This window comes from Ochotona curzoniae, unplaced genomic scaffold (genome assembly GCF_017591425.1).
Source record: "Ochotona curzoniae isolate NIBS_2020 unplaced genomic scaffold, NIBS_Ocur_1.0 scaffold_4763, whole genome shotgun sequence".
In the NCBI taxonomy this organism is placed as follows: domain Eukaryota; kingdom Metazoa; phylum Chordata; class Mammalia; order Lagomorpha; family Ochotonidae; genus Ochotona; species Ochotona curzoniae.
Window position 1 is genome coordinate 9,133,520 of NW_024467123.1, and position 27,844 is coordinate 9,161,363.

Here is a 27,844-nt window from a genome sequence, read left to right on the forward strand (position 1 = left end):
CTGGCTGCCCAGCTCGCTCGGGGATCTCCCCCAGGACGGTGGCCGCGGCGCGGGGCGCGAACAGCCCGAGAGCCGGGACGTCCGGTCCTCCTCTCCGCCCCGACCCCGACCAACGACTCGGCGCCTCAATTTGAAAATAGGAGCCGGGTGGCCGAGCCAATAGCAGCGCGTGCGCGCCAGGCACCATGGGAAGCCGCGTCGCCACGGAAGCCCCTCCCTCAGGGGCGTGGCCCGAGCGAGATGAAAAGCCGGGCTCTCGGATCCGGGAGAGCCGTGCAGTTATACTTAGGAAGTGTACCGCATGGCTAAGGAAACGGCACTGAGCTGACGAGAAGCCATCAAGGCGACACGATTCCAAGCCGGGAAAGCCGGGTCGGATTTGTAGTGACTGACAGTCTCAGGGTGACTCGGGGTGCTACGCCGGCCTACAACTCCCAGCATGCCGCGCTCACCGGGGCCCGCGTCGCCCGCTTACACACGCTCGCCGGTGCGTGCGCCGTCGCCTACAACTCCCAGCATGCCACACGCTCTCCGGGCCTCTGGCGTTCCGTAGGCGAGCTGCGCCCTGAACGCGGCTGCCTGGAGGACGGTCGTTCGGCCGCGTGAGGTTCCCGGCTGAGAAGGTACTGGAAGGGAGTCCTGTGCGAGAGCCGTTCCCGGGAGCTGCTGCTGTGCCCCTCACTGGCCCTACAGGGCTGCGGACGTCGCTGGGTGACGGCTAGGTGCTCTCCTGTTCCCTTCGTGGTCACTCACTGACTTCCGACCCGCCCTTCGAGATGACACCTGCATCCACAGCTCAGGCGTCGTTCTGCCATAGTCAGTTGCTATCTTTATTTTTAAAGATTGATTTATTTCTATTGGCAAGCTGCATATATAGAGAGGAAAAGAGACAGAGAGAAAGACCTTCCGCAACAGCCGGAGCTGAACCGAGCCGAAGCCAGGAGCCAGGAGGCTCCTAAGGGCCTCACGCACGGGTGCAGGGTCACAAGGCTTTGGGCTGTCCTCGACTGCTTTCCCAGGCCACAAGCAGGGAGCTGGATGGAAAGTAGGACCGCCGGGATTAGAACTGGTGACCATATAGGATCCTGGCGCGTTCAAGGCAAGGACTTTAGTTGCTAAGCTACCGCGCCCGTCCCAGTTGCTGCTACCTTCTCTCAGTGGATGTGGCTCACCCGTATCTCCACAAGGACCTAACCAAAACGGGCCTCTGTGCCCTCCTTCCACCCTAATCTTTCTCATCTGGACACGAGTACCAACTGGGACCTTTGGTTCCTCCTCGTCTTTGTGCGGTCCTGTCGTTTGTATCAGCCACGACTCTCCCTCTTTTCTCCTCCCTCCCACCACATTCACTCTGCAAGAGAAGTACCTTTTGAAACACGATTCCCTTACAGTCACCTCTCCTATTGGAGGGAAACCCAAGCTCGTTCCTCTTCCTTTTCCCCGTTAGGTCAGCCAGATCTGGCCGCCGGACACTGCCATGCTTCAGAGCATCTAAGTGCCCAAACCCCATCCTCAAGGCCTCTGTTCCTGAGCCCCTTCTGTCTCAAACGCTCTTTCCTCGTCCTTTGCCTGGGTTGCCCATTTTCATCCTCCAGATCTCGGCCCAACTTTGGGTTAAAAGGTCTTTCCTGGGCCCCGCGCGGTGGTCTGGCAGCTAAAGACCTTTCTTTGCATGCACTGGGATCCCATATGGGCGCCGGTTCTAATCCCAGCAGCTCCACTTCCCATCCAGCTCCCTGCTTGTGGCCTGGGAAAGCAGTCGAGGACAGCCCAAAGCCTTGGGATCCTGCACCCGTGTGGAAGATCCGGAAGAGGCTCCAGGCTCCTGGTTTCGGATTGGCTCAGCTCCAGCCATTGTAGTCACTTGGGGAGTGGATCATCAGGCAGAAGATAATCCTCTCTATCTCTTCCTCTGTATATTTGACTTTGCAATAAAAGTTAAGTAAATCTTAAAAAAAAAAAAGGTCTTTCCTGACCACAGTTTTTTTTTAATGAGAAATGCTGAGATCCTTTATCTGCTAATTTGCTCCCCAACAACAGCCACACCAAGCGAAAGGCAGGCGCCTAGCACTCAGTTCCTGTCTTCATGTATTGGCTGCAGGGACTCAAGCACTTGACCATGGCCTGTTGCCCTCAGGGTGCACATCAGCTGCAGGCTGGACCAGAAGTGGAGGCAGTACCTGAACCCAGTCACTCCAGATGGGAGAGGCAGACATCCACGCAATGACCTAGCTGTTGTGCCGAATGCCCAGCCCCTGACCACTCTTAGCTAAAGCATGTTTCTCTGACAGGTCTCTGTCTCGGGATCCTGCTTATTTATGTTGTAGTATTATAGTCTTTGATTACATTGTGTATTGGCCCCCCTCTCTCTCCCCCAGATCCAATGTAAATTTCATCAGGCACCTTGTCATTATGGGTTTCCCCAGTATTTTGAACAGGACTTTGTACAAAGTAGTTGCTCAGGAATTATGTACTTGAAAGCCTAAAGGAAGTTACTTCACCTCTCTCAGCCTTGTAAATAATAATTACTGTTTTCATGAGTATTAAAATAATAACACAAAATAGTGCATAATGGGCATATACATCATGCCTCCTTTTTTCATTAATAAACATCTAAACAATACTTACATTAACAACCTAGGGTTGATAAAAAGAAATTTAGGAGTTTCCAATTAATTTACAAATACAGTTACATGTATTAATCCATTTTTTGTTGCTATAGAAATATCTAAGATCTGGTAATTTTTAAAATATAAGTTATAAAAAAAATGAAAGTTTATGTTGCTTACACCTTTGAAGATCAAGAAGTCAAGGGCCTGGTGCAAGCATTTGGCGATGGCGTCATCTCTCTATCATAACATGGGGATGGCATTGTGTGGCTGAGTTGTCAGGCTACCGCACTCCAGCCAACCTGACTTCTTACAGACTCACTAATTGCTATCACAGGAAGCCCTTCCTCTCAGCCTCTTGTAATTCTCACTACCCTAACATATTAATTTTGGGATTAAGTTTCAAACATACCATAGTACTATCATTTATTCTGTCAACATCTATGCTAAAAATTTTGTATGCAGGGCCCTGTGCAGTAGCCTGGTGGCTAAAGCCCTTGCCCTTCAAGCACCAGGATCCCATATGAGTGCCACTTCATATTGCAGCTGCTCCACTTCTTTCCAGCTCCCTGCTTGTGGCCTGGGAAGTCACTAGAGGATGTCCCAAAGCCTTGGGACCCTGCACCTGCATGGGAGACCTGGAAGACCTGGAAGACCTCCTAAGCCTTGGATCAGCTTCGCTCCAGATGTTGAGGCCACTTGGAGAGTGAAACAGTGGATGGAAAATCTTTCTCTATCTCTCCTCTTTGTAACTCTGCCCTTCCAATAATTACAAAATAGTAATTTAAAAAACTCTAAAACTGGGGCCTGGTGCAGTAGATTAGTAGCTAAAGTCCTTGCCTTGCACGCACCAGGATCTCATATGGGCACCAGTTCTAATCCTGGCTGCCCCACTTCCCATCCAGTTTCCTGCCTGTGGCCTGGGAAAGCAATTGAGGACAACCCAAAGTATTGGGATACTGCACCCACGTGGGAGACCTGGAAGAGGTTCCTTGCTCCTGGCTTCAGATCAGCTCAGTTCTGGCCATTGCTGGCTACCTGGAGAGTGAACCAGTGAAAAGAAGATCTTCCTCTCTGCCTCTCCTCCTCTCTATACATCTGACTTTCCAATAAAAATAAAATAAATCTTTTTAAAAAATTTCTAAAACTTGTGCCCAGCATGGAGGCCTAGCAGCTGAAGTCCTCACCTTGAACGCGCTGGGATCCCATGTGGGCACCAGTTCTAATCCCAACAGCCCCGCGTCCTATCCAGCTCCCCGCCTGAGGCCTGGGAAAGCAGTGGAGGACTACCCAAAACCTTTGGACCCTGCACCTAGCTCCAGACCAAAGCAGCACCGGCTGTTGTGGTCACTTGGGGAGTGAATTATCAGGTGGAAGATCTTCCTCTCTGTCTCTCCTCCTCCCTGTATATCTGACTTTGCAATAAAAATAATACAAATCTTTAAAGAAATACAGCAAAAAAAAAAAATTCTAAAACTTAAGAAAGATACTGTTGTGTCTTATTGTATACTTTCAATTTTTAACTGTTTTAGTATTTACATGTATTCATTGTTCTAAGTAATTTGTGTAATTATTTCCTTCTCAATATCACTAACTTCCTGGAGTAGATAACAAATCAGTTTTCAAACTTTTCCATCCTTTCCACTGTCTCTTTCCCAGATGCTTATTATTGCAATTTTTGGCTGCATCAGTTATCCATATTTAGCTGGCTGTGCCTGTTCAGAGCCGAGTGTTTCACTCTAGCGATTAGAAGGGTTTACAACGACATGCTTTGATGCATATGTTTTCATCCGTTTGGTTGAGCATTCACTGGATCCTTTCTGTCTGACAACTCATTTCCTCAATTCAGGGAAATATGTTTTAATTATTCATTGATCTTTCACTCGTTTTCTCTGTTCTTTCTGGAACTCCTATATATAGACATTAGATGTCACTAGACAGTGGTTATCGCTATTAATCTTTAATACATATTTCCAATGACTATGTATATATTTTAAACAATTAACATCATACCTGAATATACAATTATGTTTTGGGGTTTTTTTCAATTTTACTTATTTATGGAATACGTTGTGAACATTCAACACATGTATTATAGAATTTTGTTTGCACACTGGAGCTTTAACTCTCAGTATTCTTCTAAGACCTTAAAAACACTTTATAATACATTTATAATACATTATAATTATTTGCTATGTTCTTTTAAGACTCCTAAGTAACACCCAGCCAATACTCCGAGAACAGAGTATGTGGATGATCTTAACCTATGGCTGCCCACATTCCATTAAATACTATTACTGTTGTGTGTCGGTATTCCTGTGAAAGAGAAGTGACATAAGTCTGTCTATGCAAGTGTCGTTGCTAAGGAAAAAAAACACAGTTGATGAACTGTTCATACAGTTGTGAAAAAATACATTACACTTTTATTAGTTAAATGCCTACATAGGGTTTTCCCATATCCAGATGTTGGTTACCATTCTCAGTATTGTAGCAATAGAATCTCAGTTGTAATGGCTAATTGGGAGAGAAAGGAAGAAGAGCTTTCCATTTTGGGGACTTCCCCCAACTCTTGGAACATGCCAGACGTTTCTTGTGTCCCAAACCTTTGCATCTGATGTTTGCACCATCTGAAGTCTTTCCCCCAACCTTTCCAAAATGCAAATTATTGATTTTTAAATTTTTTTATTTCATTTTATTGGAAAGTAAGATTTATAGAGAGAAGAAGAGACAAAGATCTTTCATCCCCTGGCTCATTCACCAGGTGGTCACAATGGCTGGAGCTGAGCTGATCCGAAGTCAGGATCCTCCTCCAGTCTCCCACGTGGGTGCAGGGTCCCAATGCTTTGGGCTCTCTTCCATTGCTTTCCCAGGCCACAAGCAGGGAGCTAGAAGGGAAATAGAGCAGCTGTGATGAGAACCAGTGCCCATATGGGATCCTGGTGCATACAAAGCGAAGACCTTAGCCACAAGGTTACTGCACCAGGTCCAAATTATTGATTTTTGCGTGAATATTTCAAGCATTGTCTATAACTCAAACTTACCTAGCAAATATGAGTTATTTAGCAAAGCTTATAATAAACAAAGTTATAATAAACCACATGTATAAGTACATTTAAAAATTTATGTTGCTTTTACATATTTTATTACCATAGTACTGTACTTAAAGCAAATATGCAGGGACAGGCATCTGTCCCAGTAGTTAGACGCCAGTGAGGATGCCTGCATCAGATAGCAGAGTACCTGGGTCTGAGGCCAACCTCTAGCTCCTGATTAAACCTGATGTTTGCTAATGTAGAGGATGAGACGCAGCAAGTGAAGGTTCAGGTAAAGGGTCCTGCCACTCAGGTGGGAGACGTGGGTTGAGTTCCCAGCCCCAGGCTTCAGCCTTGATCCGTTCCATTGTGGGCAGCTAGGGAGTGAAGCAATGAATAGGAACTTTCTTAAAGTCTGTCCATTCGCTTCTCTCTGCCTAAAAAATTGAAAAACTATTTTACTAAAAAGAAAGTGAAAAAGAGTGGTATAAGTACCACTGGGATCCATCAATAAATTTAAGTTCATGGTCACTATTGCTTCTTCTACAACCTCCTCCTCAATGAATTTTTTTTTCACATTTTGGTCACTTTATTAAATGATATATAATACTCTAGGTTTGAACTAGTAAATAGCACTTTGAATGGTGAAAACACAGATAGTATATTGTCATACTTAAATGATATTTAAAAACACAATTCCAGTTCTTATATATATTACAAAATAGCCTTAAAGAAAGAAGTGGCATCTGTTCTACAGTACTTAAGCCACTCAATACAGAACTGAAAAGCAATCTAACAGAAACAAAGACAAGGTCCTCATAGCTGTGTGATTTCAGCAGCCAAGCTGGATGATGGCCTGAAACATTACTATACAACCTGGACAAAACATACAATATCACAATACTAACCATACCTCGACCCTCTCCATCCCTCTCAACTATATAGACAATATTAAAAACAGAATTAAAAAATTTTTAATTAATTTAATTAAATAAATTAATTTTTAGGGCCCAGCGTGATAGTGTAGAGGTTAAAGTCCTTGCCTTCAATGTGCTGGGATCACATATGGGGGCCGGTTCTAATCCTGTCTGCGCACCCACTTGAGAGACTCAGAAGAGGCTTCTGGCTCCTGGCTTCGGATTGGCGCAGCTCCAGCCATTGCAGCCGCTTGGGGAGTGAATCAGTGGACAAAAGATCTTCCTCTCTGTCTCTCCCCCTTTTTGTATATATATGACTTTCCAATAAAAATAAGAACCAGCACCCATATGGGATCCCAGGCATGCAAGGCGAAGAACTTAACCACTATGCTATGGCGCCAGGCCCAAATATAAAATAAATCTTAAAAACAAAAAAAGAAGAAAAAGCTTTAACCAGCACCATGATAGATGCAGTAGGTTAAGCCTCTGCCTGAGGTGTCAGCATCCCATCAGGCTGCTGCTTTGAGTCCTGGTTGTTATACTCCCAATCAAGTTCCTTGCTAATGTGTCTGGGTTAGCAGTGAATAATGGCTCAAGTCCTTGGGCCTCTGCACCCACATGGAAGATCCAGAAGAAGCCACAGGTTCCTGATTTCAAAACAGCTCAGCTCTGGCTATTGTAGATATTTGGGTAGTGAATCAGCAGATGGAAGATCTCTCTCTCTCTGTCTCTCTTTCTCTCTCACGCAGTGTCTCCTTTCTCTGTGTAACTTCCTTTCAAATAAAAAATAAGTCTTTTTTAGATTTATTTTTATTATGTTTTTATTGGAAAGGCGGATATACAGAGAGGAGAGACAGAGAGGAAGATCTTCCATCCGATGATTCACTCCCCAAGTGAGCACAACGGCCGATGCTATGCCAATCCGAAGCCAGGAGCCTCTTCGGGTCTCCCACGCGGGTGCAGGGTCCCAAAGCTTTGGGCTTTCCTCGACTGCCTTCCCAGGCCACAGGCAGGGAGCTGGAAGGGAAGCGGGGCTGCGGGGAGAGAACCGGCGCCCATATGGGATCCCGGGCATGCAAGGCGAGGACCTTAACCACTTGCGCCACCGCGCCGGGCCCTAAAGAAAATAATTAGTTTATCTGAGAGATACAGAGAAAGTTCGCACTCTCTGACTCTGAGCTCATATGTCCACCACAGCTGGAGCTTGCTTGAACTGAAGTCAAAAGCTGGGAAAGCAGCTAAAGTCTTTCGCAAGGATGTCACGAACCTAATTCCTTGAGCCATCACCAATGCTTCCCAGGATCTGTACTGGTAGGCAGCTGGAGTCAGGAGCTGAAGCTAGGAATCAAACCTGGCTCTCAAATGTGGGTGTCAGACATCCTAACCGCAAGGTAAATCACCCACTCCTGTTGAAGAATTTAAAACAAAAAAGAATCCATAAATGTTCGTATCAATTAACTTTCTTTTTCTTAAAAAAGCTGTACTGTTTGGATTTACAGAGAGACGGGGAGAAAAGGAGAATGAATGATCCAGTGGTTCATTCCTTAAGTGACCTTCCTCAACAGCAGGGGCTGGGCCAGCTGAAGCCAGCCAGGAGCTCATGTGAGTGACATGGGCCCAAGTACTTGGGCCTCTTCTACTGTTTTTTCCAGATGAATTAGCAGGAAGGTGGATTGGAAACGGAGCAGCTGGGCCTCAAACCGGTGCTCACACATGATACCACCATCGTAAGCAGCAGATTAACTCACTGTGCCACAAAGCTGATCCCATGTTTTATAAAAACATTGTTACAACTTGACAATTTTTTTTTAGATTTATTTATTTGTTGTAAAGTCAGATATACAGAGAAGAAGATCCGTTCATTGATTCATTTCCCAAGTGATCGCTATGAGCTGATCTGAAGCCAGAAACCAGGAGCTTCTTCTGGGTCTCCCACATGGGTGCAGGGTCCCAAGGCTTTGGGCCATCCTCGATTGCTTTCCCAGGCCACAAGCAAGGAGCTGGATGGGAAGCAGAGCTGCCCGGATTAGAACAGAACCGGTACCAATCCTGGCCTATGCAAGGAGAGGACTTTAGCTGCTAGGTCACCTTGCTGGGCCTGACAATTCTTTTTTAAAAAATGTATGTATTTTATTGGAAAGGCAGATATGCAGAGAGAAGGAGAGACAGAGAGAAAGAGCATCTAGTCTGTTGGTTCACTTCCCAAGTGGTTCCAACAGCTAGAACTGGACTGATCCAGAGTTAGGAGCTAAGAGTTTCTTCAGGGTCTCCCATGCAAATGCAGGATCCCAAAGCTTTGGTCACCGTCTATGTCTGCTGCTTTCCCAGGTCACAAGCAGGGAGCTGTATGGGAAGTGGAGCAGCCAGGATTTGAACTGGTGCCCATATGGCATTCTGGTAGATGCAAGGCAAGGATTTAGCCAGTAGGCTATTGTGCCGAGCCCAGCTTGCGAATTCTAACACCTCTTAAAATCTGCTTTTTTATTTTGAAATTTACTTGTAAAATAAATCAGACCATTCATTTCCTACAGTGTACAAACCTTCTAAATTTGGCTGATTATATCCTTACACTGTTATGTAATGTGTTTGTCCCCTGGATTGCCCTTAAGTAGAGGATAGTGGAGACATGGGATGCCCATATTGTAGCTAATTAACCCACTAAGTCACATCCGCCCCAAGCATAAGTAATTTATATTTATATTCAAGTGTGTTCGAATACATATATTTGAATCTATGTCTAGTTTTCCCTTTTGGGACAAGGAATAAGTTAAAAGCATTACCATCTTCTACTTCTTGTCCACGTGGTTCACACCTCATACTTTTTTGTGTGAGGTGGGAAAACATTATCCTCCACATCTTCACAATGTCTACTTTGTCCTCAGCCTTCTGGGCTCTGACCAAATGCCATGTCTTCAGAGAGGCCCTCTTGACCACCTTACTTCAAATAGCTACGTTATGCATTAATTCTAATTCCCTTATCTTGCTCTTTATTTTTCTTCATATTATTTATTCACTCTTTGGTTTTAGTGCTTTCCTACACAGCTACAAGTTAAGCTCCATGAGCACAGACACTTCCATCCTTCCCCCCCGCCCCCCCGCTATATCCCCCAGACTGTTTTTCTTCAAAGATTTTATTTGAGAGGCAAAGTGACAGAGACAAGGAAAGCAATCCATCCTCTGGTTCACTCCCCAAATGACCACAACAGCCAGGGCTTGGGTCAGGATAAAGTCAGGAGCCAGGAACTCCATCAGGTTCTCCCACATGGGCTGCAGGCGTTCCAGTGCTTGGACAGCTCACAGTGCCTTCCTAGAGTAGATGGGACTCAAACCAGCATCGTGATATGGGATGCTGGCATCAGATGAGGCAGATTAATGATATGGTAGAACACCAGTGCTTCTCCCCAGCATTTCAAATAATGACACCTAGAAGGTGTTCAATAAGTATCCATTAAGTAAATGAAGTGAGGGAATGAAAAGTTTTGGAATCAAAAGATTCTGGGCTCACACTACAGCTCCAAACACTTGATATACAACAGTTGGCAAGTATTGAAACTCTCGGTGCCACAGCTGCCTCACCTCTGGTAAGAGGACATGTGCATGCGAAGATTAAGGATTTATGTCCAACCAAAGACCGATGTGCAGAGCCATACAGTGGACCCTCAGTTGCTAGTTTCTGTCCACACCCTCTTTGTTGAGATGATCTTAGTATTACCCTTCCTTATCCAGTACTACCACTCCCACTTAAGGTAGAATTATCATGAAGCCAATTTGGCTTAAATTTCAGGGTTTGAGACTGGGAACTGTGGAGGGAAAACTAGTAGCACTCTGCAATCATTTTTATATAAGCATTCCTAATACATCGGCTAAAGAAATCTCCGGAGGAAGGAAGGCTCCTGAATCTGATTCACTCTCTCTAAATATTAATCTTGTCAGTTTTACAGTATTCCTAACTGGTATTCTATGTCTAAAAGAAATCTCCCAATTTGTATACATCCTAGGCTCTACAAAAAATAAATCCATCCTTGACCTAACCCAATTGCAGATTTCATGAAGTGAGCATATGTATTCAAATTCTGCAACAACACTCTTACAGAAGCAGCTCCAAGAGGACTGGAACTACTAAAGTAACTTTATTTATCTATTTATGTATTTATTTGAAAGACAGAATTACAGAGAGGGAGTGACAGAGAGAGAGAGAGAGAGAAATCTTCCATCATATGGTTCACTCCCCAAATGTTGGGACTGTGCCAAGTCAAAGCCTGGAGCCTAACACTCTCCATCCAGATCTTCCACGTGGGTGCCCAGCACCTGGGGGCATCTTTCACATTAGCAGTGAGCAGCGTGAGAAGGAGAGCAGCGGGATGCTAGCCAGTGCCCATATGGGATGCTAGTATTGATTAAGAATCAGCTCGCTTTTGGGACTGTCTTGCTGAATTCCCATTTGAAGTCATAATGGGAATCAGGAGGCTGTTCTTGGCTGCAGGCTTTTGACTGCCACCTCGGAAAGAAATCGAAGATTATTTAAGCTGCGGAGTCACGATCACTAATAGCACTCTTCAAGACCAGGGCCAAAAACAAAGCAGTCAGATGCATAACAGCTACTACTGACTGTTCGTGGGTGCAAAACCAAGCCAAGCCACCAGGGAGAAAAATCTGAAAAGTAAGGACTTGAATTGCCAGCCAATAGTAGTAATCCTAGTACTACTGGTAGCTTGTACTTTTAAGGTTAACCAATGCCATGTCTTTGCCGTGGCCGGCCCGTCTCCCCCTTCCTCTAAGCAGGGCTGCTAGCTTCCCAGATGGAAATGTCCCTCTGGAGTCGTCTGAATGTCCCCTATTGCACGCCCAGGCCTCCTCTCTGGCGCATCTATGTCCACAGCTCAGGTCTCCTTTGCGTTCTAGCGGGGAGTCCGCGGAGTGCACAACCAGGATCCGTTTTCTGTGAGGCCGCTGCGCCTGTCGACCTGATTCCACAAAACACCTGCAGGGTCGGGGACCCTGGCCACTACCTGCCACCCCGAAAACAGGATCCCCGAATCTCCTCTGTTTATCACGAGGGCATCCCCTCAGCCCTCCTCCTTCCGACACGCGCGCGCACACACACACACACACACACACCGCCACCGCATCCCCTCAGCCCTCCTCCTTCAGCCACACACACACACCGCAGCCCTCCTCCTTCACACACACACACACACACTCGCCACCGCATCCCCTCAGCCCTCCTCCTTCAGCCACACACACACACCGCCACCCGCATGTGTGCACCCGGGAGTGACCCAGTGGAGATCCTCAGGCCTGGGGACCGCGTTTCCCGGGCTCCCGGCCAGAAGCTCGTCTCCCCGTCCGACCCCGCCGTCCGGGTCGCCGGCATCCAGCTTGTTAGCAAAACCCGGAGCAGAGACCTCCCCGTCGCTCCCGGGAGGCGGCGCGCTTTGGCGCCGCAGGCCGGGCATGCGCAGTGGACAGGGCCGGCTCCCGGCGCAAGAAGGAAGCGTTCGCCGTGATCCCAGCGGCTGCGCCGGGGTATGCGGTACCGGCTGGCGTGGCTGCTGCACCCTGCGCTGCCCTGCGCCTTCCGCTCGGTCCTCGCTGCCCGCCTGTTGCCCTCGGAGCGCCTCTGCGGGTGAGTGGGACGGAGCGCCCGGGCGCTCGGGGCCCGCGGGGCCAAGGTGATTTGGCGCTGGAGGGGGTTGCAAAGTGGTGATTCAGCACTTGAAGCGGCGCCGCCGCCGCCCCTCGCGCAGACCCTCCGGCCGAACCGGGGCTCGGACGGCCGCCCCGAGGCCGCGGCTGCTCCCGGAAGGGGCTGAGGCGAAGCGGGCCCGGCCTGGGCTGGAGGACGTCCTTCAGGCTGGTGAGGGCGGACCGGGGGCTGTGTGCCCCGAGTGCGGGGGTGACGGAGTCACCGGGCACAGCACCCTCCTCGGGGAGCCCTCCTCCTCCTCCGACGGCACCCGGGCACGTGAGGCTCCCCTGGCCGAGGGATGGAGGCGCCCGGCGAGCCCGCCTCTCACCCCGCTCTCTCAGCTCTGCTTTCTTTCTTTCTTTTTTTTTTTAAAATAATCACGCCCGTGGGCGCTGAGTGTCTCCCTGGTGGAGACCAGTGCTGTGTTGGGAATGGTAAAAGTTTGCCTGCCTCCGCCGTGCTTTCTGTCGCGTGGAACTGGGAAGCCGAACGATCCTTGGGGGATCCACTACTACGGCAGCTGCCAGGGGGAGACTGTGGGGTTTCCCCCACAACTGTGCAGATTGTGGCAAGCCCAGGATCGGGATGCAGTTTTTTTTTTTTTTTTGGCTTCCACTGGCGTGCTGCCTCCGCTCCGCCTCGCGGTGGATGCTAAACACCTTTTACCGTAAACACAAGATCCATAAGCAGCTTTGTCCTGCTCTTCCAAGTCATTAACATCCAGGACGTACTACGGTGATAGGCTCTCTCTGTGTCTCGTCCGCGGGTCTGCCTTCCAGGGAAGCTGTGATGTGACGGGAGCGGATTAAGAGAGTAGCTTCCCGTAGAGCAAGTGTTAAAGAGGGTTGAAAGCGGGTCAGTATGGGCTACGTTTGCTTGCATTAGACCGAATTAGGTCCTGACTGGCCTCGGAAGGGATGGTGGCAGTGGTGGCTCGTGGGCACGTGGGGGCGGTTCCCAGCCTAGATTGTAGCCCGTTTGTCTTGGGAGGGCAGGGAACAGATTTGTTGGGGCTTTAGACAGTTTCCCTGGAGGTCTAAAGCTCTGTATTAACAGCCTGGAATCATGCTAGCTTGGGCCTTGAGTTTGGGCTTTCTTCCATTAAATTGTTGGACAACAGTGAAAAGTGGGTGAGAAGCTTATTAAGCATTTGAACTGGGCAGATGAAATTATGCTTTGAATTTGTTAAGTTTTCATCTGCTGAAATTGGTAGTTTAGCTTGGTGGTAGTCTGTAGGATGAGAAACCTGTTGGGATTTGGTCTTTGCTGTCTGGGCTAAGATGATATCAGTGGTCTGAAGAAAGGCCAGCGCAAAGGAAGAATCTATGGCAATTATTCCCCCCCGCCCCCGCCTCTGTCCCCACAAAATCTACCTCCACAGGCGAAATGATGGCTGAGTTGAACAGAGGGTGGGAGTGGTCAGCACAGGCAGGTGTCAGCCTCGTTTTGGTTAGACTGCTGCATTTTGTTTTAAAGTCATTGCTGATAGCCGAGGCTTCATCTCAGATTGCTCCAGCCTGCCGTATTTCTGATTGCCAAGGAAGCGTGTTTCAGCTTCAGTTTTAGACGGCTGAGTGGCTTGTATGTTGTAATTACAATTAGGTTTTTCTCTCCTGTTTTCTCTCACTACTGTTCACTTTTCGTTCATCACCATCATGTCATGAGTTCAGCAGCCAGTGGGTTTCAAAATAAGATTGTTCTCAGAGAAACTCAGTAGATGCAAAGCATGACGAGTGAGACCAACCACCTAGGAAGCTTTACACTAAAAATGAGTGACTGACGCTATTAACTGAAGTGCAGGATTGGGACATAGTTTTAGGAAGGAAAGCAATAACATTTAAAGCTACTACATACTCGAGTTTGAATTTAATAGCAAGTTGATCTTACTGTAGGAAGAATGGTTTAACAGAATGCCATACAGCTATTTATTATAGGAACTGAGTTTTGACACACATCTGATCGGAGTCTGAACTCGTGACTGTTCCCTTACACTACCTCTGCTGGTATTCGGACCTTCATTTCCTGGTCTAAACTCTTGAGAGATACATGATCTTAAAGCATCTATATATGGTCAGTTCGCTTAAAAAGAAGCATCCTTGTGGTCTGTTGAGCCATATTGGCTCGGATGGGTCTCTTTGGAATGACTGAGCTATGAGGATGACTGAGCTATGAACCTGCAGATAATAGCTTAGTCTGCGGCAACTACTGGAGAGTCACCTGAGCATTAGTCTGTCCCATAGGCCTGGAGAACTGGTATTCCAAGTGAGATTAACTGTTAAGATCCAGGCTCTTATCTCCCCATTTTTTTTTAAGGTGAGGAAATACAAACAGTGATCTTCTGTGTGCTGGTTTAAACCTCAGAGACTTGGAGCAGCAGGGGCTTGGATCAGGCCAAAGCCAGAAGTCTAGAACTCCATTTGAGTTTCTCAAATCGGTAGCTGGGCCACAAGTCCTTGAACCATCGCCTCTGCCTCCCAGGGAGCTGGAATTTGGGGCAGAGCCTGCGCTGAGACCCAGAGCCTGCAGTGCTGAACGGGAACATCTCAGGTAGAATCTTAACCCTGCCAAATATCTGCGCCTATGCTAATTTTCTTTATTTTATTTATTGGAAAGACAGGATTATTGAGAGAGGCAGAAACAAAAAGAGGGAGAGAGATCTTTTATCTGCTGGTTTACTCCCCAAATGGCCCTCATGGCTGGGGCTGGACCAAGCTGTAGCCAAGAGTCTGGAACTGCATCTAGATCTTCCATGTGGTTGCTGGGGTCCCAAGACTTGGGCCATCTTCTGCAGGGAGCTGGATGGGAAGTGGAGCAGCCAGGATACAAACTGGTGCTCCTATAAGATTCTGGCATTACAAGCAATAGTTTAAGCTATGATGTCACTATACTGGCTCTCTGCTCCATCCTCAAAAGTTACTTTTAATCAGAAAAAAATGCCTTTTAGTAGTCTGAGTATCTTTAATTAATAGCAGCTTAAATCGTGCATTGTAAAGTTACAGTCTCTGTATCCTGAGAGATAAAGTTGGGGACAATCTTTTATTTTTAACATTTATCTTTTTATTGCAAAGTCAGGTATATATATATATATATATATATATAGAGAGAGAGAGAGAGAGAGAGAGAGAGAGAGAGAGAGAGGAGGAGGAGAGACAGAGAGGAAGATCTTCTATCTGATAATTCATTTCCCAAGTGACCGCAACATCTGGAGCTGAACTGATCTGGAGCCAGGAGCCTGGAGTCTTTTCCAGGTCTCCCATGTGGGTGCAGGGTCCCATAGCTTTGGCCAGTCAGACTGGGATGGATGGGGCAGGCCATGCGGGGTAAGGGCCAAGCACCCACTGGCATGTGTGAGATGTTGGTTCTGGAGTGTCCCAAGTAGGGAAACCTGGGAAACTCCCCCAATAGGTCATGGCTCCCACCGATGAGCATGTGGTCCAGGCCTGGGTGTTGGACAGGCTGGGCAAAGTAGCTCCATCTGTCGGCAAGTGTGTGAGTTGGTTTTGGAAGGGGGCTTACTGGGCGGGGCCAAGCAAACCATAGCCCACTGGCAAGTGCAGAAACCAGGATGGAGTACAGCTGGGCTAGCCTGCCATATCACTGATTTACCTGAGCCAGGGATGAGAGCAGACTAAGAATGGCCAGGTTGTAGCACCTGCCAGCGAGAGTTAGGACAGGGGGCTGGCTGGGCCAGGACAGGCTGCAGCATCCAAAGGCAAAGGCCAAGACATTGGAAAGACTATGCCAAACTAGGTCAAAGCAACCATTGGCAAGTGTGAGATCTGTGGCTGGTTGGGGAGCTAAGGGGATGCCCTGGCTGCGTTGTGGATCCCATTAGTGAATGCGGGGGCCAGAATGGGGGCTATGGTCTGGTCTGGACATGGCTGTAGTCTCCCTCGGTATTGGGTCTGGGGTGTGCTGGACTAGGTTAGCCTCCTCACCCACTGGTGATCATGAGAACCAGGGTGGGTGTAAGATGGGCTGGGCCAGATCTCTGGCCCTGCTGAGCCATGTGTGAGCTGTCCCTGGGTGTGGACTAGTCTTGGCTGGACTGTAGCACCCAGCAGTAAGAACCAGAATGGGTGAAGGCCAGTCAGGAAAGGTTACTGTTCCTGCTAGGACAGGAGGTGGACTAAGTAGGGCTGTCCCATGGATCAACCGGTGTGCGCAAGATTTGGCATTGGGAGAGGTTCTGATGGAGGAGCTTGGGCAACTCCTCTGTCGGGACACAGTCCCTGCACGTGAGTGCCAGAACCAAGAAAGGGAGCTGACCAGACCAGGCCAGGTTGAAGTACGCATGGGCTTACATTTGACTCAGGTCTGGGGAGAGCCAGGCTGGGCCAGTTTATATTACCATCTGGTAAATCTGAGAGCCAGAATGGTGTGTGGGTCATGCCAGGTTGGGCCACAATATCAGTCAGTTCATACAAGGGCCAGGACTGGGGGCTGGCTGGGCTGGCTAGACCCACCAGTGTGAGCTGGAACTGGGGGTGGGCTGGGACTGGCCAGGCTGCAGCACCCATTGGCAAATGCTTAGGTGAGGTGGGCCGTGCCCGACTGGGCTGCAGCACCCAACCAACACATGTGAGACCTGGGGGAGAGTGGGTGAATCTGGTAGGGGGCTGTAGGGAGCTCCCCTGCTGGACCATTATTTCCACTTGGGAGCATGAGAGCTGAGATTGGGGACAGACCAGGCCAGGCAGGGCTACAACACCTGTTGGCCTTCATGTAAGTTGGATTGGAGACAAGCCAGGCTGGGCAGACTGTACCTCTTGGTACATGCATGAGCCAGAGTAGGTGAGGGTTGGCTTCAGCTTTGCTGCAACATCAGAGAGAGACAGAGAGGAAGATCTTTCGTCCAACGATTCACTCCCCAAGTGACCACAACGGCCGATGCTATGCCGATCCGAAGCCAGGATCCAGGAACTTCTTCCGGGTATCCCACACGGGTGCAGGGTCCCAAGGCTTTGGACCATCCTCGACTGCTTTTCCCAGGCCACAAGCAGGGAGCTGGATGGGAAGTGGAGCTGCCAGGATTAGAACCGGTGCCCATATGGAACCCCGGCACGTTCAAGGCAAGGACTTTAGCCACTAGGCCATGCCACCGGGCCTCATACAATTTTTAAAAAGGAGTAATTTTATTTTTATTGGAAAGGCAGAGGAGATACAAAGAGAAAGATCTTGCATTCACTGATTCACTCTCCAAATGGCTACAAATGGCTGGAGTTGAGTTGATCCCAAGTCAGGAGTTTCCTCTGGGTCTCCCACACAGGTGCAGGGTCCCAAGGCTTTGGGCTATCTTCTATTGCTTTCCCAGGCTCTAAGCAGGGAGCTGGATGGGAAGTGGAGCAGCCAGGACATGAACCAGCTCCCCCATTTGGGGTCATAGCACATGCATGATGAGGATTTAACCACTGAGCCATTGTGACAGGTCCTTTTATCAGTCATTTCCACATTGGTGTCTCATGGTATATTTCAATTTATTTTGAAAAATATTTCAATATTTTTTCTTTTATTACAGCACTGTTTCCTTCTTTTGAAGGTGAGACTCACATGGGGTAGGCATTTGTTGCAGCAGATGAAAGTCTGTCCCGCATTATGGTATTGGGCTTAGCACCTGGCTGTGACTTCTGACTAACTTCCTGCTAATGCATACACCTGGTGATGGAAGGCAGGTAACACCTCACATCGTTGGGTCTTTGACACCCATGTACGTAACCTGGACTGCATTCTCTCCAAGCCTACACTCTTGTTGGATGGGAGTTCTCTCTCCCTCAAATTAAGAAACATTAATTTGAAAGTGGGAGTCACAAAATTCTTTCAGAGTTAAAAGCTGTAAAAATCTTTTATTCTCCCCAAAGAATTGAATGGCTACTCTTTTTTCCTATTAAAAATATAACTGCATTTATTTATTCTACGTGGATCTCACGTGGTTCGTTTCTTTCTTAGTGTGTCTTTCTTTCTTTCTTTCTTTCTTTCTTTCTTTCTTTCTTTCTTTCTTTCTTTCTTTCTTTCTTTCTCTCTCTCTCTCTCTCTCTCCCTCTCCCTCCCTCCCTCCCTCCCTCCCTCTTCCTTGCTTCCTCCCTCCCTTCCTTCCTTTCTCTCTCTCTCTCTTTCAAGATTTATTTCTTTTGATTGGAAAGTCTGACTTGCAAAGTGAAGGAGAGATAGAAAAAAAGAGCTTCTTGTCCACTGCTTCACTCCCCAAGTAGCTGCAATGGCTGGAGCTGAGCCAATCCAAAGCCAGGAGCTCGGGCCTTCTTCTGGGTCTCCCATGTGGGTATAGGGTCCCAAGGCTTTGGGCTGTCTTCGCCTGCTTTCCCAGGCCACAGGCAGGGAGCTGGATGGGAAATGCAGCAGCCAGGATACGAAGGGCACCCTTATAGGATCCCAGGTGTGCAAGGCGAGGACTCTAGCTACTGGTTACTACGCAGGCCCACATTCTGCTTTCTGAAGAGTTAGTGTCGTGTTGTACCTGACACAGTAGTTCAGTATGTATTTACAATAGAACTTAATTAGTGTTCTTTCTTAAAAAAAAAAAAAAAAGGAAGAAAAGAAAAAACACACTTTTCTCTGCTGATTTCTCTAGTTTTGTGTTTGTTGGTTTTAACTATTTTCTCAGCTTGGCTTGATACTTAATCTTTGAACCTCTTTTTTCTCGCATTATCAATTGCCAAGTCCAAACTCGCTTGAGGCTTTTATCCTAAAGACTTCTAAAGTTTCTTGAAACACAGTTACTGTCTACTGGTGTAATCCCCAGATGCCTGGGGCGGTTAAGGCTGGGCCATGCTGAAACCAGGAACTCAATCCAGGCCTCCTGGGTGGGTGACAGGAGCCAGCACTTGCTGCCTCCAAGAGAGAGTAGCCGTTAGCAGGAGAGCCAGGACTGTGACCCAGGCACTTCTGTATCAGATACAAACATCTCAGTTAACATCTTGTCCAAACCTCTCCTGGAGTCATTTGACTCTCTGTCACCACCCTAGGGTAGGCCATTATCATCTTTAGTTTTAAAACTGATTTTTCCAGCTTCCTACAAACTGATTGTTAGGATCACTGGCCTATTAACTCTATATTACTTTTCCCATGTTCTTATCTTATGTATTGCCAGTGGTTCTGCATTGTTTCAAAATTAAGCCCAAGTTTCTTGACTCAGCACTTAAGTGTCCTGTTGGCTGGTATAACTTGACTTTCCGATCCAACATTCTTCTGCAGTCAGAATTAGCAACTTACTGTCTCTTACTGTCTCATATAGTTAACTGGAATGTCCTTCCTGATTTTTTTAATATAGCTGACTCCATTCCTGTTTTTGGTTTTTTTTTTTGTTGTTGTTGTTGCTGTTGTTGTTGTTTTCCTCCTGTTTACTTGGAAAGTCAGAGTTAGAGAGAGAAGGAGCAATAGAGATCTTCCATCTGCTGGTTCACTCCCCAAATGGCTGCAGCAGTCAGAACAGTGCCAGTTGAAACTGGAAACTAGAAGCTTCTTCTGGGTCTCCTATTGGCCTGAATTCCTTTTTAAAAATTACTCTTTTTTACTTCTTAAGTTTTTATTTATTTGAAAGAGAAGGAGAGCATGAGAGAGTGAGAACTCGCATGTTCTGGTTCACTGTCCAAATGCCTATGGTAGCCATGGCTGACTCGGGTCAAAGCCAGGACCTGGAAACTCAGTCTGGGTCTCACACATGGGCAGTAGGGAGCCAACCACCTTAGCCTTTAACTAGTGCCTCTCGGAGTACTTCTGAGCAGGAAGCTGAATTTGGCAACAGATTGGACATTTGAACTCAGGCACTCTAATAGGAGACGCAGGTGCCCTAAATGGCATTCCTCTGTGTCAAATACCCACCTTGCTCCTTCCGTTTTAGACCTTATCATGATCACACAGTTGTCTTTTCCTTATTTAAGCTTAATGATTTAGAGATATTTTGAAACATCAATTTGACACTTAATCATATGTTGCCTGGGTTTTTTTAAACTCTTATTGACTTAATAGTATACATGCTATAGATACAGGACAAAGAAGAGTAACAAAATGAGCACCCATATCCCCACATTTAGTTCAGGAAATAGAACATTTGCACTGATATTGGAGCTCTCTATGCTCCCCTTCCCGTTACACCATTACATTCCCCACTTCCTTTTTTTTCTTCCTATAGAGGTTGTCCTATCTTATATTTAGATAATTTCACAGCATATCAGTTTGTCTACTTTTGATAGACTTATACAAACTTTTTCTTCATTGCGATATTATTTTTCATTTAACATTGTGTTGGAGAATAATTTATACAGATAGTTAATTGCCAAATAGCAGTCATTTATGAATAGCCCCAGTTTTCGTTTTTTTTAAGATTTATTTATTTATTGGAAAGTCAGATATACAGAGAGGAGGAGAGACAGAGAGGAAGATCTTCTGTCCGATGATTCACTCCCCAAGTGAGCGCAACGGCCGATGCTATGCCGATCCGAAGCCAGGATCCAGGAACTTCTGGGTATCCCACACAGGTGCAGGGTCCCAAGGCTTTGGGCCATCCTTTACTGCTCTTCCAGGCCACAAGCAGGGAGCTGGATGGGAAGTGGAGCTGCCAGGATTAGAACCGGTGCCCATATGGGACCCCGGTGTGTTCAAGGTGAGGACTTTAGCCGCTAAGCCACGCCATCGGGCCCTAATAGCCCCAATTTTAAAAATGATGTTGTTATAGGAATTTTGTTTGATCTTATTTCTACCAGAAATATTCTATATCATTGATACCTGGATCTTGGGTATCTTCTCTCCCTACATTACTTAATGTTCTGAGTCACACTGCTTTAAATGTGATTTGTGTATATTTTTTAAGCCACTAACCCATTGTGCCTGTTTAGATGAACATGAACCATTCAGTTCCCCAGTCACTCTAGCCAGATTTTATGCCACATGTGGCTAGAGACTATATGGGGTAGTCTGTATATGGGGTAGTGTAGTTACAGAATTTATCTGTCATCATATTCTGTCAGATAAGCTGGATCTGTGTTCTGACAACATCCAAATGTGTATCTCTAGCCAGAATCTCTTCCTTGAATTTAAGTAATAAACTTTTTACTCAGCACTTTCCCTTGTCTGGGCTCGGCGCGGTGGCGCAGTGGTTAAAGTCCTCGCCTTGCACGCCCGGGATCCCATATGGGTGCTGGTTCTAATCCCCGCAGCCCCGCTTCCCATCCAGCTCCCTGCCTGTGGCCCGGGAAAGCAGTCGAGGACGGCCCAAAGCTTTGGGAACCTGCACCCACGTGGGAGACCTGGAAGAGGCTCCTGGCTTCGGATCGGCATAGTATCGGCCGTTGCGCTCACTTGGGGAGTGAATCATCGGACGGAAGATCTTCCTCTCTAGAGTCTCTCCTCTCTGTATATCCGCCTTTCCAATAAAAATAAAATAAATCTTTAAAAATAAATAAATAAAAATAAAACTTATGTCTAAAACCTAGCTCTAGATTTTTTTCCCCCAAAACCTTCCATCTGTTGATTCACTCCCCAAGTGGTTGCAATGGCTGGAGCTGAGCCTTTATGAAGCCAGGAACCCGGAGTCTCTTCCAGGTCTCCCACGCAGGTTCAGGGTCTCCAGGCTTTGGGCCATCAACCACTGCTTTCCCAGGCCACAAGCAGGGATCTGGATGAGAAGTGGGGCAGCCAGAATATGAACCTGCGCCCATATGCGATCCCAGCATGTGCAAGGCAAGGACTTGAGCTGCTAGGCTACCATGCCAGGCCCAGCAGTGTCTCTTTTTAAAAACAGAAATCATACCTTTGCCACAGGATTTTTTTTGTTTTCCCCACAGACTGCTTTTAAGTCGATGCTTGACCCCGCTTTTGTGCAGGTGTAGAGAAAGTCCTTACAGTGTCCTAGAAGACCTTTTACCACAACTCTAATAGAGTTTCCAAAACGATCACTTTCACTCACCCTCAGTCAGACTGATATGCTTGATTGACTCACTTTTCCTGAAGATTGTATGCACTGTTATTCTTAGAAATTTCCTTTAACCATGAGATCAGATGCGGGTTCACAGAGGACATAGGATGTGAGCAGTGTTTTTGAAGGAAATACATGCTTTTGAAAAAGAGGAGAGTTGAAGCAGTAGTTTAGATAGAAGGAATAATCTTATCAAAGGATCAACAGTAGCAGAGTTTGCAGTCCAGCCATAGGGCAGTGAGATTTTTTTCCTATAGGAAGTGGAAAGCATCAGCTGCTTCTTGAGTAATAGAGTGACACATGAAAGCTGTTGTTTCAGATGATTCATCTTCGTGGCTTTTGAAAACACAATTTGAAGTGCAGGCAGAGACTGATGAAGGATGAAGAAGTAGTGCAAAGGGCAGTGCAGCAGATCTGTGAAAAAGGTTTCGTAAGTCATTGGTGATTGACTGGTTGTGAAGGGTGGAGGAGGGGACAAAGAAGCCGAGGTTTGGAGCCTGATTGGCTTGAGAATAATGCAGGGCTGAGCATGGGTGAGAAGGGCTGGCAGGGTAGGAGGGCTCTGGGAGGTTCAGCTGCGTGATAGTAGAGGTCATTAAGCTGGTTGTTAGCCGAGGGCGAGTACATAAATTAGGGATCCTTAAGGCAGTGAGCTAGACTAAGCAGGCCATAAGCACCTGGAAAAGAAACTGGCTGTGCTTAAAAAATATAACTAGAACTTTGTAAGACTGAGATGATTGCCAAGATCAAGTAACTAGTATTTTTAGTTTTTAAAAGACTTATTTATTTTTATTGCAAAAGCAGATATACAGAGAGAAGCAGAGACAGAAAGATCTTCTGTCCACTGGTTCACTAGTCGGATGACGGTAGCGGCCAGAGTTCAGCCAGTCTGAAGCCCGGAGCCAGGAGCTTCTTCTGGGTCTTCCACGTAGGTGCAAGGGGTCCCAAGGTTTTGGGCTGTCCTTGACTGCTTTCCCAGGCCATAAGCACGGAGCTGGATGGGAAGCAGGGCTGCCAGGATTAGAACTGGTGCCCATATGGGATCCTGAGGCATGTTCAAGGCAAGGACTTTATTTGCTTGGCCACTGCTCCGGGCCCTTGTTATAAAGAAGCCAGAGGATGCAGTGTACCTCTTACGGTCTTGAGTTCTCTGTTGGCAGAAGAAAGGACATGAGAGATAGGATAATGTGGTCCAAAAGAGCTCTGTGCAAGAAGCTCCCAGTTCAGCTAATCCTGGTCTTGGTTGTGCCGTTAGCTGGCTCTGTGGCTGTGGGTAATGTACCAAGTCATTCTGAAAGCCTCTATGGCCTCTTTTCCCTTTAAGTTTTTAAACACTCTGATGTTGCTACCTAAAAAGGAATTTTTGCTTGGTTTTCAAAGTGAACTGTGTCTGAGACTAGGCCAAATTTCTCATGAGAGTCATGATGTCAGTATAATTGAATTTTTGGCAGTAGAGATTTAAAAATTTGTATGAATTGAATGTATTATAAGTACTAATCTGACATTTTATTTGATACATGTCAATATTTCGGATCAGTTGGTACTCTTTATTTTTTAAATGGTGCTACTTTCCTTTGTAGTTTCAGTCTCAGTGAAGATTAATTTAGGAGACAGATAATAGTGTTTCTATAAAAGTTTTGTCAGAAAGGATGCAGAAAATCTTTTAGTAGTAACTAGATAAAAAAAATGCCTAGTTGGTCAGGCATTTGTCCTCATTTTTAACAAGCCAGATATGGGCCTGGCATGGTATCCTAGTGGCTAAAGTCCTCGACTTGCATGAACTGGGATCCCATAGGGGTGCCAGTTCTAATCCCAGCGATCCTGCTTCACTTTCCATCCAGCTCCCTGCTTGTGGCCTGGGAAAGCAGTCAAGGGCAGCCCAAAGCTTTGGGACCCCTGCACCTGCATGGGAGACCCAGAAGAGGCTCCTGGCTTGGGATTGGCTCAGCTCTGGCATTGCGGTCACTTGGGGAGTGAATCAATGGACAGAAGATCTTTCTCTTTGTTTTTCCTCCTCTGTATATTTAACTTTCCAATAAAAATAAAATAGATCTTAGGCTGGCATGTTAGCCTGGTGGCTAGCGTCCTCTCCTTGCGTGCAATGGGAACCCATGTGAGCATGCTGATTCTGGTCCTAGTGGCTTTGCTTCCCATCCGGCTCCCTGCTTGTGGTCTGATGGAACAAAAGAGGACAGCCCATGGTCTTGGGTTACTGCACCCATGTGGGAGACACAGAGGAGGCTCCAGGCTCCTGGCTGCAGATTGGCTCAGTGCTGGTCATTGTGGCGCTTAGGGGATGGGTCAGTGAACGGAGGATCTTCCTGTCTCTCCTCTTCTCTGTATATCTGCCTTTCAATAAGAGCAAATACTAAAAATAAAAAAAATCTAAAAATAAAAATTAAAAAATAATCTCTTTTTTTAGTGTTTTTTTTTTTTTTTTAATTTCATTTTGTGACAGCGTCATAGGCTCTGGGATTCCCCCAACCCTGCCCCATGCCCTCCCCCCATGATGGATTCCTCCACCTTGTTGCTGTATTACAGATCAAATCCCGTCATGATTCTTTCATTACAAGCATATGCCATGCATAGAGTCCAGCATCTTATTGTCCAGATAAATTCAACATTTTCTTGGGGAGCCCATCTCTGATTTGAAAGCAGAGCTGGCAGAATATCATCCCGTCCAATGAAAAGCCACAACATAACTTTACAACATTATGGAGTTAATTGACATGTTATTGAGTAGCCAATATGTTAGAAAATGCAAGTGGAGCTGATGTGCTGCAACTCCCACTGAAGAGCATGAGAAGCAGGCCTTGGGTAGGGCCTGGCTAGACAGGCAGTGGCACCCACTGGCATGAGTGTGGGCTGGATAGTAGTGTTGGTTGTGTTGAACTAAGCTTCAGTGCTCATTGACATGTGTAAGAGCTAGAGTGGAAATCTCACTCTTGCTTAGGTTTTTTGTTTTTTTAACCTCCCAATATTGAGCAGGTCAATATTCACAGGCATCTTCTACTAGGCATTAAAATAAGTAACCTTGAAGATATCTTATTTTTTAAAAAAATTTTTTAATATAGTTTTAAAAGGCAGAGTTAAAGAGGGAGAAGGAGAGACAGAGAATCAGTGCCAGGGCCCAAGTACTTGGGGCATCCTTTACTGCTTTCCCAGGTGTTTTATTAGGGAACTAAATTGGTGGTGGGACAGCCAGGACTTGAATTGGCACTCATATGGGATGCTGGCATTACAGGTGGAGGTTTAGCATGATATACCAAAACACCAGTCCTGAAGATCTGTTATTAATCCTAATAGTTTTTGGTTTCTGAACATGGCTTCTTTGGGTCTGGTCTGTATTTTATTTTCCTTTGTTGTGTTAACATGTTACTACCTTCTCACTTTTTATTGCTTTTATGGTTGCAAGGGAGGCAGGGTTGGGCAGGCAGTGGGTGGCGCAGGCCAGCGTAGGAGGGGAAGGAAAGGAAAGCTATGACTAAGTACAAAGCAGGTGAGGGCCCAGCGCAGTAGCCTTCTATCTGCTGGGATCCAATATAGCACCGGTTCGTATCCCTACTGTTCCACTTCCCATCTGGCTCCCTGCTTGTGGCCTGGGAAAGCAGTGGAGGATGGCTCTAAGCTTTGGGACCCTGCAACCAAATGGGAGACCCAGAAGAAGCTCCTGGCTCCTGGCTTCAGATTGGCTCAACTCCGGCCATTGGCTCAACTCCCTCTTGGGGAGTGAATCAACGAATGGAAGATCTTTCTCTCTGTCGCTCCTTTCCTCAGTGTATCTGGCTTTCCAATAAATAAATCTTAAAAAAAAAAAAAAAAAAAAAGCAGGTGATTGTGCACCACTAGGCTGGGGATCTGCTTTGCAGTTGTTATTTTTAAATGCAAATCAACACTTACAAGTCCCAGACACTTTCTTTTGGGGAAATGGGAAGATCTGGGAACACTGGACCTAAGCTAGTGAAAATTCATTTGTTTTACTGACAGGGCATTTATTCCTTTACACCACAATCGGTTTGCTCATTTACATGACTTTTTTCACCTTATAAACGTTTATGACTCTTTCTATAAAGTGATTGCAAGAAATCAGTCTTTCGTAGTTTTAGATGTGTTTGAGTTTTTTGTTAACAGTCAAAACAAAACAAAGTGCATGTGCATGGGTAAATTGCTCTGAATATGTGGAAACCGTTGTGTAATCAGGACTAATCCCTTCCTCAATCATGTTTATAGTTTAAAAAGAATGATCAGGGTCCGGCAGCGTGGCCTAGCGGCTTACGTCCTCGCCTTGAACACACCGGGATCCCATATGGTTGCCAGTTCTAATCCCAGAGGCAGCTCCACTTCCCATCCAGCTCCCTGCTTGTGGCCTGGGAAAGCAGTCGAGGACGACCCAAAGCTTTGGGACCCTGCACCCGTGTGGGATACCCGGAAGAAGTTCCTGGATCCTGGCTTCGGATCGGCACAGCACCGGCCGCTTGGGGCTCACTTGGGGAGTGAATCATCGGACAGAAGATCTTCCTCTCTGTCTTACCTCCTCTCTGTATATCTGACTTTCCAATAAATCAATCAATCTTTAAAAAAAAAAGAATGATTACATCTTATTTGATCTTTATGTTAACCTTATGATTCTTATGGCAACAGGGAACCGAAAAATCCCGCAGCTCTTAAATCTAATTGAGACAACTCTGGCATCTTTGTTTTCATCTCATTGTCCATAACCTGGGTGAGGTTGAAGAAGGCACCGTGGTTGGGTTTGGGAGAGCATGTTAGGATTGCTGCTGGGAAGTAGATACAACTATCAGGCTTGGCCGGGCAAACATTTATAAGTGGAGTAACAGGTTGCTTCTCATTCTTGGAGCATTTCTGCAGAGTGGAAGAGCCAATGAGTGTAGACATTCGAAAAGATTGTGAGTGTAATATAGTGTTCAGTGTAATACAGAGTTCAAAGAGGACCACTTAGAGCAAGATGATTATATTAAGGTCTCTGGTTACATAATGAGGATAAGAATATTGTTCTAGAAGCTGAGTAGACAAAACTGTCCAAACAATTAGATACATGGTAGAACTAGATTCTTTTATAAAAGGTTATAAAATAGATATTTTATTTGTACTTAAGCTTGTAATCAAGCAGCCAAACTGATATTACTATTATGCAGCAAAATATAAAGCATCTTTCTGTTAGAAAAGATAATTAAAGTTCTGGACAAATTAGGGTTTGCTTTAAATTGCTTTTTAAAGTATGTATTAAGTAATTTCCCAATCCCAGAAAGCATGAATGATTCCTCAGATATTTGTGTACCTTTATTCCCTGTCCTTAGGGTTAGAGCCTAAATCTTGAAGACATCCAGACTAGTGCTCCATCTAGTTATCTGTGTAGCTAGAGACATCTTTTCTCTCACTGCCCATCAGCAACCAAGGCTCCTGAAACCTTTTTGGTTATGTTCCAAGCACACCCCTTATCCCAAACCAAATTGACACAGAAGGTACCTTGTGAACTAAGCTGTCAAGACAGAGATTTATAACTGTTGGTATTCTTTGGCCAGGTGTTTTTCTACCGCCTCTTATATTTCGTTGTCTGGCTGTAGAACCCCCTCTTGTTTGTAGCTACGGTTCAGGATGTTGAGATATTCCTCAGTGTGCTAGACGCTGATGTTTTTCTCTCTTTGAAA

General features: G+C 46.4%; 1 protein-coding gene across 3 annotated transcripts in view; it reads left to right on the forward strand.

The window, feature by feature from the left end:
- The first annotated feature begins 12,012 nt into the window (after positions 1-12,012).
- The window catches only part of IDE (insulin degrading enzyme), a 108,380-nt gene continuing 92,548 nt past the window's right edge, over positions 12,013-27,844 (forward strand). For all 3 annotated transcript variants that reach the window (XM_040970318.1, XM_040970319.1, XM_040970320.1), the window contains exon 1: positions 12,013-12,184. In XM_040970318.1, the coding sequence (XP_040826252.1) occupies positions 12,087-12,184 (98 nt within the window). In that variant the 5' untranslated portion in view covers positions 12,013-12,086. The remainder of the gene's footprint in view (positions 12,185-27,844) is intronic.